General features: G+C 35.4%; 2 protein-coding genes across 2 annotated transcripts; both read right to left on the bottom strand.

The window, feature by feature from the left end:
• Positions 1–4,699: 4,699 nt before the first annotated feature.
• On the bottom strand, positions 4,700–6,536 carry Smp_170850 (hypothetical protein; the record flags this gene model as incomplete). Its single annotated transcript, XM_018797900.1, has 2 exons — positions 4,700–4,828; positions 6,495–6,536. 2 exons carry the CDS (start codon positions 6,534–6,536, stop codon positions 4,700–4,702), a joined length of 171 nt encoding a protein of 56 aa, XP_018652896.1.
• Positions 6,537–9,913: 3,377 nt separating this feature from the next.
• Smp_170840 (putative alpha-galactosidase/alpha-n-acetylgalactosamini da se) lies at positions 9,914–12,008 on the bottom strand (the record flags this gene model as incomplete). The annotated part of the gene is made up of 3 exons (XM_018797899.1): positions 9,914–10,192; positions 10,945–11,607; positions 11,925–12,008. The coding sequence occupies 3 exons, from the start codon at positions 12,006–12,008 to the stop codon at positions 9,914–9,916; spliced, it is 1,026 nt and encodes a 341-aa protein (XP_018652895.1).
• Between the last annotated feature and the right edge of the window lie 18 nt (positions 12,009–12,026).

Genomic DNA, 12,026 nt, shown 5'->3' with positions numbered 1-12,026 from the left:
GATTTTTCACACAAAATCACATACATTTGCTCGAACAATACTTCACTTGGGAAGTATGGTACTATGGGTACGATTCCTTAATTTCTTATTAGGCACAAATGTTATTAGCTGAAAGAAGTTGAATTACAAGTTTCGTGGTTAGTGAATCGTACGCCGTTGACTGTATTGGAAAGCGTTTGACTTGCAAGTACATTTATAATGCAGTTTCCGGCACTTAAATCTCATTTTATGAACTAGAGAGGGTCTACCATTACTTGCAGCATCTGTATATGACCCACTTGGTTTTCTAGCGCCTCTATTACTTACGACCAGACGGACTCTGCAACAGCTGTTTTATAAAGCTGCGGAAAGGATACAACTATCGGTGAGGGTCTGAACTCAAGTTTTGAAACTTGGATGCAGGGAATGATAGGTGTGGAAAGCCTAAGGATACCACGATGATAAAGTGTTGAACTGCGTGTTAAAAGACTGATATCTGATGCTTGAGAAAGTGGTTATGAAGCCGTAGCTTATATGAGATTGGAGTATGATGCAAGTACAACGAGATGTTTTATCCTGAGCAAATCTAGAATAGCTCAGTTATTTTATTAGCTGGAAGATCCCGATACAGCTTGTATATTTGTTGAACCAGTATGTTTTGAAATCACTATGCAATATACTCACAGACGCAGAGTCGAAGGTTGTACTTATTGTTGTAGAAAGAAATAAGGAACCTCAAAATTTCTGATCGGTATGTTAAATTTAAACCAGCTTACATCGAATTAGCGACGCATGGAGGCTTCGATTCTCATGTTGATTGTACCAGTGGTCATCAGTTAACCACCCTTTCATCCTTTGTTCAGCTGATGACAATAATTCAGTTGGTTTATAGACTCAAGAACATTCGATGAGATTAGCATTTCTAGCCAGCATATGTGATGTATGCCGTGGTTTAAGATGTGGAGCATTTGCATATGAAGTGTTTATGGAGGACACGTTTCAGCTATAATAAAAACTCACAACTATTAACTGAATCACATCAAATACCATTACATACAATCTGTGTATATGGAGATAGGCATTTTTTGCTGTTCAGCATAAGCATCATGATATTCACTATTGAATTGGATATAAATATTCTTTAGCGATTTCATTCATTTGGACGTTCAAACATTGACATACGTTTTTCACTTCAAGCCAACAAGAGCGTTTTACTTCACTTGACTTTCAGTTTTGTGCAAAATCCATGAGTCTCTATGTTCACCTTGATTGTTTCATTCGGAACCACTAATTTACTACAGTTTGATATGCGTGTGTAGATTAGTAAGATGAAAGCTATGAATCCACTGTCGTGTCATTGATTTTGTGTTTTGTTTTCTGAACTACATCTACATTGCTCGAACTGATATTTGGTTATGGCGACCGAAGCATTGATTAGTTCCTCTTTCGGACTGTATTACTTTAATTGCCTGTAATTTTACGTTTTTCATTGTGAATTGAATCACTCTTCCGTTAGTTAAAAAACAACCTATCATATGCATACTACTTGATAACTAATACACTGTCATGTCACGTCAGGTCATAATCGAATATGTTTACTGAAAATACATGTTCCATCTACTACCGGTTGCAAGAACCTGTGCTTTAAAAGTTTTTGAGAACATCTGAATCCCAGAAACCTCAATTACAATGGCCCATAGTGAATCTGGTAGTTTAATTGTAATTAAATACAATGCTATTCAGGCTGACAACAGCTGTACTTGAAATGCCTTGAAATCACAATCAAGTAATATTGTGAATTTTACCCTTTGAGGCTGTGCTTCGATACACTGATCGTGATCACTCGTTGTATTTGGTTTGCTAGTATTTCAATTTACATTTTACTGATAACTTCACACTGTACTTCTAATCGTTGGACGTCTTAAATGTTGAGGGTTTGCTCAGACTTTCATCAGCATAATTTGTTTATTTATTTGAACAAACAAACAATGTTACGATAGACCACCAAATACATATGCTCCATAAAATAACGATGAGGCTAGTAGTGCTGATCATTGATTTGAGTGTGTGATGTTAAATGCCTCGAGCATTTGACCTAACAGTCTAGTCCATAAGACATTGGTGCAATGTTAGAACATAAATGCACGTGGTGGCTGGTGACCAACGATAGCTCCAAACGTGGTATTTTAGAAAGTGGTCACATGTCTGATGATAGTATTAATGCGAATGTTTCGGGTGAATGGCATATAAAGCTATCATTGGTTCAAGTGTTTTTTGAAAGAGTTACTCGATAGTAGTGAAGCCAAATAATTGTGTTATACCAGGGATCGGTTGTTCAAAGTTGTAAATGAGGCAGGTTCATCCAGAATTGTTATTATTCATTTTGATGGATAACTTGTTTAGCATGATGTTTTACTTTGTGTAGTGGCTAAGTCACCCGTTATTCATTGAATAGTATTTTGAAGTCTCTATGATGAAAACCATATTGGTCTCCAATTAATATGTTTGTTGTGTCTTTTTCACGTTCTCCGTCCTCGAATCCATTCAACACTTATGTGTTCGAAGTTGCAAATCAGGCAGGTTTATTCAGAATTGGTATTATTCATTTTGATGAATAACCTGCTTAGCATAGTTGATTTACTTCGTGTAGTGGCTAAGTCACCCCTTCTTAGTTGAATAGTGTTTTGAAGTCTCTATGAATTACATTTTTTCAGTGACCATGATCACTCGCTCATTATGCTATCTGGCATGAATATCAGAAACATTCATGTCCGAAATGAAAACCATATTGGTTTTTATTTATTCTAAATCTATTAGGTCTTTCTCACGTTCTCTGTATTCAAATACGTTCTACTCTTTTGTGTATTCTTCTATACTACTTATTAATGTTTAGTAAACAGCTATAGTCCCAACAATGTCTACGCGTATGGTGTGACACAATTTTGTCGTGTAATATTCTGAGTTATTTACACATACATATAACATTGACTCTATTTATCATCATAATTACTTCATCTCAAACATTGTAGAAGTTATTCACAATTTTGTGTATTTGTTCCAGCCTTGTTTAAAAGCAACGATTTCCGAATAGTATCCTCTAGCTTTCGTTTTCGCTTGTTGATCAACTGTTACCAAGTTTAGACACATCTATACCCAGTCTTTTGCATTGTCATGTGCCGTATTCATTGTTTGCGTTACTGCATCAGAATGCCTACTTACCACAGATAGGAAGGCGTGGTGAATTCTCTGAGCACCTCATATTTTGAAGTTTGTAACCTGTTTTTTTATATCATTCAATAGATAACGACTGTTTCAGATAAGACATTGTTTACTGTACTTTGATTTTGCACGTATCTCAATAGTTCTCAAATTCAATCCAAATTGTTTTTAATCTTTCGACTAAGGAACTCTGGTCAACAGTGGGTTCTGTTAATTTGACCAAACTATGAATAGGATCACGAAAATGAGGTAAAATCCTGATAGTTTGGGAAAACCATAATTCAAAGGCTGAAAATATTGCTCTCTCAGTCTCTGAAGTGAACCCATCTTCTTTGAACTTAGAATGTTCAGCGTGTGAACAACGGCTCACTTGTCCTCATAACTGAATGCGAAGGGTCCGTTATTGTTTTAAACTCATTATTAAAGGTATAAAACTATGATCTCTTGCGTCTCGATCGAGAGTTGTAGATAAGCATTGTAGGTCAAGTGAAATGTAGTGATCCTTGCCAGATCGTACGACAGTCATATCGCTGATCATTGAGAAGTTTACTAATCACCGTCCAGATCAAGAATATCCACGTTAAGTGCTGATCAGGAAGTGTGACTCCGAATTTATCTGGTTGGTCATGACATACTCGTCAAACACGAGTTGACCCCTAATAACTCTACACAGATCATCCACGTTGGCGATCTACACAGTGGTTGTCAAGTGTTTATCTAACTATCTATAGACACGAAAGTGTGAATCTTTGATGACATAGTTCTTAGTAAACTACTTAATTCCATATGACTTACTGTGAGCAGTGATCACTGTGAACTACTGATACAGTGGTCACATAAGACTCTGATCATCCCTAGTTCGATTGACACAGTAATATGTCGGCCATCTGAAAAGGCCACCTAAATTGATTTTATTTACAAGGTAATCTGCTGCGATTTCGACCTCTACATTAAAGGTGAGCAGTCGCTCACCGACTTAGTAAGCACACTCAGATCTGAAGATATAACTGACTAGTAGTCATATATGACTTTGTGTACACGCTACTACCAAATTCTTGTCCTGATGCTTGTCATAATATCACAACGCCATGCCTAACGGATAGTGAAAGGATCATAAACTGTGATCATATAATTATTCTGTCGTAGAGGGAATGATAGAGAAAATAGTAACGCTGTTTTTCAAGTGAGGTGACCAGTAAATAATTTTGCTACCACAATATTAAATTTTGCTGAAAAACGACATTTCCATTCGAACGGTAAACGGATTCTTTGAGCTAACTCATTGTCAATTCAAAATAAATGATGAGTCAACATCTCAGACAGTCAACATTTTGGGATTTCATCTGGGTAAATGAGATCATCCATCTGATGTCTGAGTAGATTAAGAGGTCGGTTGTTAAAGTTATCTCAATCGCTGAAAAATTTTGAAGAATTATTTAGTAATTTATTAGGACTTCCAAAATTTATCAACTGTTTTTTTGCGTTTGATGTGTTGTTTATCTCAACGTTTTCGCCTCAAACGACGCTCATCATAAGAATTTCCATTGTTGGTTTCAAAAACAAAACAAGGGATAACATGATTAGAAATGTTCTTGCCACATGTTTTTCTCTGTGATTCAACACCTTGCCTCTATAAGTATGATATGCATGTTATAATTGATGACAAATGAACCCGAATTTTCAGTCTCAGTAACTTTGAGCAAACATGGAAAGAAGTAGGGAAATCAAATGATTTTATTCGGAAAGTTGGTTAGGTGGTTATGTTTCATCATCGTTAAATGAAATAGTGCTAGTTGAGTAAAGATGGGTCAAAAGTATGTTGCAATTGATGAGTTTACACCTGCACCTTCGGAAACCGAAAAAAACAATGGAACTAAACAGAGTGTGATTTTGTGGTGATTTGTGGTTGCAATCTACTTATTAGGGTACTCTGTACATATATTGAGCTTTGAATTTCGACTGATGCTTGAGTGGAATCAGACATCTGAATAACGACAACTGATTCTGATGTCCTGTCAAGAGTGAAGGGGAAATAATGAGACAAATCATGTTAGTTGCCTAGATAGGAAATGCAGTTGAGCAACTGTATTCACTAGTGATATGGAGAAATCGAAGAACGACATGAATGATCGTGTCAAAATGTATTATTGAGATTATGTTAGAGCTTTTGTTTCTTTGAGTACATTGTGTCGAAAGAAATCAACAAAAGTTCCTAATATGTATTTTGAAATGAGAAATGTTATAACCCAGTGAAGACACAATTACGGGTTGCTTCTGAGACCTATCAAAGGACTATTATTCTATATATATTCACTTTGTTTAACTGTTGAGTAATTATATTGTCTATTTCTGAATTTATCTTATTATGACCTTCATTTTAACACATGGATAATTATCATACGAATTACTGTTCCCAAATTATACCCAGTTTATTGACTACTGTCTCATACGTTCACAGCCAATTTTGGCTTGATCTTGTACAAATATTATTTTCGATTTTATGGCTTGATGCGGTCTGTCTGTCAAGTATATAAACCGAGTATGCTTGAAGTAAATGATACGCATAGCAGAAGATTGTATTGGTGTTCTGGACTGAACTAGAGGGGCTAAGCGGACAAAGGACAAATAAATACGCTAGACTGTTCATACCGGTTAAAATCATTGTTTTAGCACAGTACTTAGATCGGAAACGTCGTATTCCGATTTGTGGATAAATCACATGAAGAAAAGCCGGACATAAAATCACAATAAATTGTCGACGGCCTATGTTTTCAATTCACAACAAGAAATAAATTAGGAAGACATTTGCGTGGAAAAATTATAGTAAGGACGGTCTCCAGATGAACTCATGTTATCTCTAAGTAGCTCACAAAGAGTCGAAGACATTCTATTCATTCATCTTTTGGAAGGATATTCCAGAATCTCAACATGTAGCTCCCATATTGCAAAAATGCTTATAACCACTGCATAGGGTTTGAATGACTGTAATGATGGTTTGGATTTTGCTATACACATAAAATACCTGACAATGTTTAACTATTTTTGACACTATACGGAATTAGATTCCTTCTCACTTGTCTTCTGTCTTCTAACTTGCAACTTGAAGGGTTCTAGCGTTCAAGTGTTCAAGTAGTACGCAGTATAACAAGAATCTAATATCTGGATATGATAATCAGTCTATCAGAATTGCTTACATCTGAGGAAGAAATTTCTCGTGTAAATATTTTGTGAATGACATTCAATTACCAAAAGGTACCAATGAGCCAACCATTTGAATCCTTCTAACTAGAAATTACCTTTTTTCCTTTTAAAGTAGCAGCTGGCTTGTTTTTGTCCATATCACTGAAATCGCTTACAATCAACGCTGTTTAATTATGCTTTGTCTGTTTACTTGTGAATACTATATTTATGAACATGTAATAATATCAGACTTTGTCCTTATATTTTCCACATAAACTAGTTTCACGTTATCAATAAATGCATATCGGTGAACATGTCACCTTATTACTGTTAAATGAAGTTTCACAAGACTAGTCGACAGTTCTCGAATGTAAAGTATGAGTTACGATGAAAATGTTTTGCTTATGCTTTTGACATAATTTCGTTGGGAGATGCCGTTAAGACTGCAGGATTTAAATAACTAAACAATACGTGCTACTTCACAGGGGTCATCGACTGCAATCAAACTCAACACAGTTTAGTAATTTTAGCAGTCTGCCTAGAAACCAGTCAGAATGAATAGGGAATCATCATTTCAGCCATCTTTGTACGCACTGCTCGTCGGCTTGCCTCATTCTGCGCTCTGTTCAGCAATTTTCTTGGTGTAGCTGTGTTTTTTAATGTTTGAATGTGCTGAAATTCAGCAATCTACGTTGAGTCTGAAACCATTCGTGTTCGTCGTATATCATGCGATTAGAAGATAAACAGCTTTTTTATTGACAGTCAGTAGAGAATGCGTGAAAGTAAACAAACATATACGCCAATGTGGTGTGGGAATTTAAATGTTTTCATTATTATTTCGCTAATTTTCATCATTCTCACAAATTTTTATGGTGCGAATTCCCGCAACCTCCACATACACTTTCAGTCAGTTCATTCAATTACAACTTGACATAACAGTTCCGGTCAATTCAAGTAATACAAGCAAAAAGAGGCAAGAATCATTACTACAGTTGCCATAAACAAATATCAATCAAAGTAATGTAGATGAAGTTCAGAAAACAAAATCATATAAATTCAATAAAAAACATAAGGGAAACAAAAATGACAGTGAAATATCATTATAGATATATCGAATGGAATCGAACGATCAGCTAAATGTTCATTAGAAAGAATCAAGAAGAATTAATAATGAGTTTGTGTATAAGGAGGATTTTTCACACAAAATCACATACATTTGCTCGAACAATACTTCACTTGGGAAGTATGGTACTATGGGTACGATTCCTTAATTTCTTATTAGGCACAAATGTTATTAGCTGAAAGAAGTTGAATTACAAGTTTCGTGGTTAGTGAATCGTACGCCGTTGACTGTATTGGAAAGCGTTTGACTTGCAAGTACATTTATAATGCAGTTTCCGGCACTTAAATCTCATTTTATGTCATTGTTGAAAGATCACACAATCAAGGCTTGAGAACAGGATATTTTACTACATTGAACAAACGTATCTCCAAAAATCAGTTGACTTAAAGCTGTTAGTCAAGGATCGGAAAACATAATCACTCAGAGGCAAACATCGAAGAACCTACAATGACATATTCGCTGTGGAAGATCAAGTAGTTCACTGAGAAAGAGAAATGGCTAACTGTTTTCACTAACAAAACATCATCAACTATTCAGGCCGACAATATTACCATTTGACGGGAATTTTTCCTATACTTTGAATTGGCAACAGTTTTAAGCCAAGGAAGCAATATGGCAGCCGCCTAATTAAAAAAGGCGTTTAAAACGAAGTAAATGTTATGTTATGTCTTGATATGAGTAACAAATGGTCACTTTGGGACGAGTGTAGATGATCCTGATACTCAGATCAACATTGTTATGAATATGGTATACATATTCGTTATTGAGGCTGTCTTTCAGCAAGTGAAGACGCAGTTCGTTTGTTTGGAAGTGTTTAAATAATTCACTCTGGCAGTGAATCTGGATACTCCTAGTCGTTCGTAAGAGATTAGGAAATTCATGTCGGACTCGAATAGCGTGCTGAGGAGTCGTAAGTTACAACTTAATAATTCCTTATCACTGAATCTGGCCAGAAATTTCAGGAATCCTTAAAGGAGAATATTCTTTAGTGACCACTAACAATGACTCTGGTGAAATGCTTGATAACCTGTTGCCTATAGGATGAGAGTGTGAATATTTGCACATAGCTTCAAAACTTTCTTAATTATGATGCTCGTACGAGGAATGTCAAACCTTGGAAAGTATAGTCCCCTCTATTGCTGCTGCACAATTCGAAGGCCTGACAGAGATAGTATGTGAAATCTTACAATGCGGAAGCGTTAAATAGTAGAGAGAAGAAAGAAAAAACTAAAGTGCTCAGACAGAATTTGCTATATCAATTATAAACTATTTACGGTCTGCTGACATCACATACTTCCAAGCAACTGGTCTTCAACAACCCACAAGAAGCCTGCCTAACAAAGTTGATTACCCAATCGCAATAACGAAATATGATTCAAATACCCATGAGAATCATTTCTGAATTTCTTTGTTAATTTCAAATTAAATAAGCATTTTCCAGACAATATTCAATCAAACTACAAGAAATACTCTAAGGTTCATTCAATGAAAGTGTGCAGAATGACGAAAAGACGAATATTCATGTGAGCTGTTGTGGATGAGATATTTGTACACAACAACGATAACTTTGCAATTTATCTCACGCTCAGTATGAATTCCAAATACATTACTTTCGACTGTACACACGGAGTTCAGTCTGACTTGAATACTGGGCTGTACGTTACTACCAGAGTACTAGTTAGGTGGTTCTCGTCATTACTAGATAGCATGTGGAATTCCATTGCCTTTAATTATCATATGAAACCAAGTGTTCTGATAGACCACCAATGTGTTTGAACCACTAAATATTTTATCATACAGCACTGGCTGTAGATATGTTGGATACTCGTCAAGTACACTCACGAAGAGGGATAAAACACTGACATCTATGTCCCTGCGAAGTAAACGTCAGCTGAATTTAGTCAGTACAAATAACGTTCAGTATTTCCCGACAAACTTTTGTACGTTGTCAAGGATGGGGATCATTGATTTTAAAGTTGAATATCTAATCTAGCGATAAAGCGTTTACGGGCTAACGCCTTCATCTCATGTTAATCCGCATTTCTGAAAATGTCCATCAACAACCGGACTATACAGTAATGATTGTCCGAAAAAAATAATAAATGGAGAAAAAAAGAGTAGAGAAATAAGAACGTATTTATATATTAGTCTATAGTCTAAAGGAAACACGAAAGTTGGCAAGTTACGAACAGTTCTTGTCTGAGTGTTATAAAAAGAGAACAAGCATAAATTGAGAACAATAACTCTATTGTGATAAATCTTCAATCCATTAGCACATAATAATAATAATAATAATATATTCTGAAAATAATATTTACAGAATTCACACCAGTTTAGAGGCATGATCAGATTGATATAGTTACTGATAAGTTACTGACAACCAACAAGTTGTCTATGAAAACATTCATCAGTTTATTTAGAACTGAGAGTCAATTGAAATGGAATGATTCGAAACATCATTATTCCAGATGGGTTGATAGAAATTGTAAACTTCTCTGTCAGTTTCACGACGTTGAACTTTTCACCGGTGAATACATCCAGTATTTCGAATTTATATCCTGATATCGTATACATCTGTGATTTGAATTTATCAAGACTCGTGATAAACTTGATTGATCGTCCATCATCCCGTGTGCGGACGTAAGCGATTACCCAACCACTTGGATGATCACTTAATTTTCGTATCCACAACTGTGTGGACAGATATATATGAACAGATGTGAAAGGTTTGTTATTATTCAGTATACTGGTAAATGAAAATAATGTTAACGACATCTTGTAACTTTGCTGAAGAAAAAGTAGTGAAGAAAAATGACTGCATAATTGAATGTTTGCTGTCGTACACCTTGAAATATGAATAGAGAATTTACAATAAGTACTCATTCAATTGAGAAAAAACAGTGAGATAGGTACCGACTAGCATGATAGACATTATCTGTGCCTCTTACCATTTACCTCCAAACACATAATATTCAAAATTAATTTCGTTAAATACGTTTGATTGGTGTTAATAAATGCTTACCCTTAACTTGCTTTCTGGTAATAACTGTTTGTAAATCGAAACAATGATCAGTGTACACTTTTGTTAGAACTTAGTAGGTACACGTGACAGCTACAACAGTGATTGTGTATATTATCGAATTGGTGATCAAGTTAGTCTTATAATTTAGAATGCACACTTTCTAATCTATGTCACTGAGATCAAATATTACGTTCCTAATGCTCATGTTCATCATTTGTATTGTAATATTTAGAATAAAGAGCTTCATTATACTGTAATATCACTCTACCAACATAGTGAGACATATTATGAATTGAAATATCTGATGAATCATTGAAAGTTGACTTTTGTCATTGAAACATTCCGTAAAAGATTTTATAGTGTAGGCGAATATACTTGAACACTTATGTATTGGAATTTCAATGTAATGCAGTCAACTTACCTGTACATCATTTCGTGATTTGACGAATTTCACCCGATGTCCACCCTTATCCCGATTTATCGTCAACAAATGTTTGCTACGTAACAAAGATGCACTGAATTTATCCATTTTTCCAATATCAGCTGATATCAGTAGTGGAGCGGCGAACATACACCACATGCCCACATGAACTCGATTTCGATCATTCGAAAGTCCGTTGTTTCCTAATGCCAACATATCGGGATCGTTCCAGCACCCTAAACCCGCCACGTTTGGTGAATCGTCGTCGTGAATTTTATGTGAATTTATAAAATGGATTATATAACGCGAGTCGTTTCGCTCGTTGGACGGAGCTCGCCACAAATTACACGTCTTTTGTAATCTTTTCCAGTCAAATAACTTGGAATTTGTAATCCAATACTTATATTCTGGATAAGTACACAAAAGCATCACAGGCCTGCCAGTTCCTTCGGGTAATTTGGTAAATTTTTCAAAGTCATTCTTAGTACAGTGGCATGCATGCAACTTCACAAAAACTACTCCCCAGTCGGTCACTGCTTTTGCATCCAATTCCAATTGATTGATACTTTCTGGATAACCAGAACATTTCGTGGCCCCGTTACCAAGATTTATACCAAATAGAAGATTTTTGGAGTGCAGATATTTTCCAACGCTTTTAATACCCTGTCAAATATAATATGTTTTTTAGGGTTAACGAATTACAAAGGCAACACACAATGGTAGTTTACAGAGATGAAAGCAAATCAAAAATAATCCGTAGTTGAACAGATTGATTCGTACAAAGAAGTCTTGATATGTAATTCATGATCAATACACTGATGCCGTTAATCACACAAGAGAATGATTACTGTGAACGAAGACTACAGTTAACTCAGCAATCTGATGACATTGATTTATTTCTGATCGGGATAATTTTATATTGCTCAAAAAGTATACACAAATTGTGGACATTTTATACCAAATGAAGCGGATCAACTCACATTAGGAAATCGTGTAGAATAGGCCGTCATATTATTCATTTTCGAATCACGTTTGTTTGCCAACCAAAAGTCATCAATTACCATATATTTATAACCCAGATC

The sequence above is a fragment of the Schistosoma mansoni genome, chromosome 6, assembly GCF_000237925.1.
Source record: "Schistosoma mansoni strain Puerto Rico chromosome 6, complete genome".
Lineage (NCBI taxonomy): Eukaryota > Metazoa > Platyhelminthes > Trematoda > Strigeidida > Schistosomatidae > Schistosoma > Schistosoma mansoni.
The sequence above is the reverse complement of the archived record's forward strand: the minus strand, read 5'-3'. Positions and strand labels throughout refer to the sequence as shown.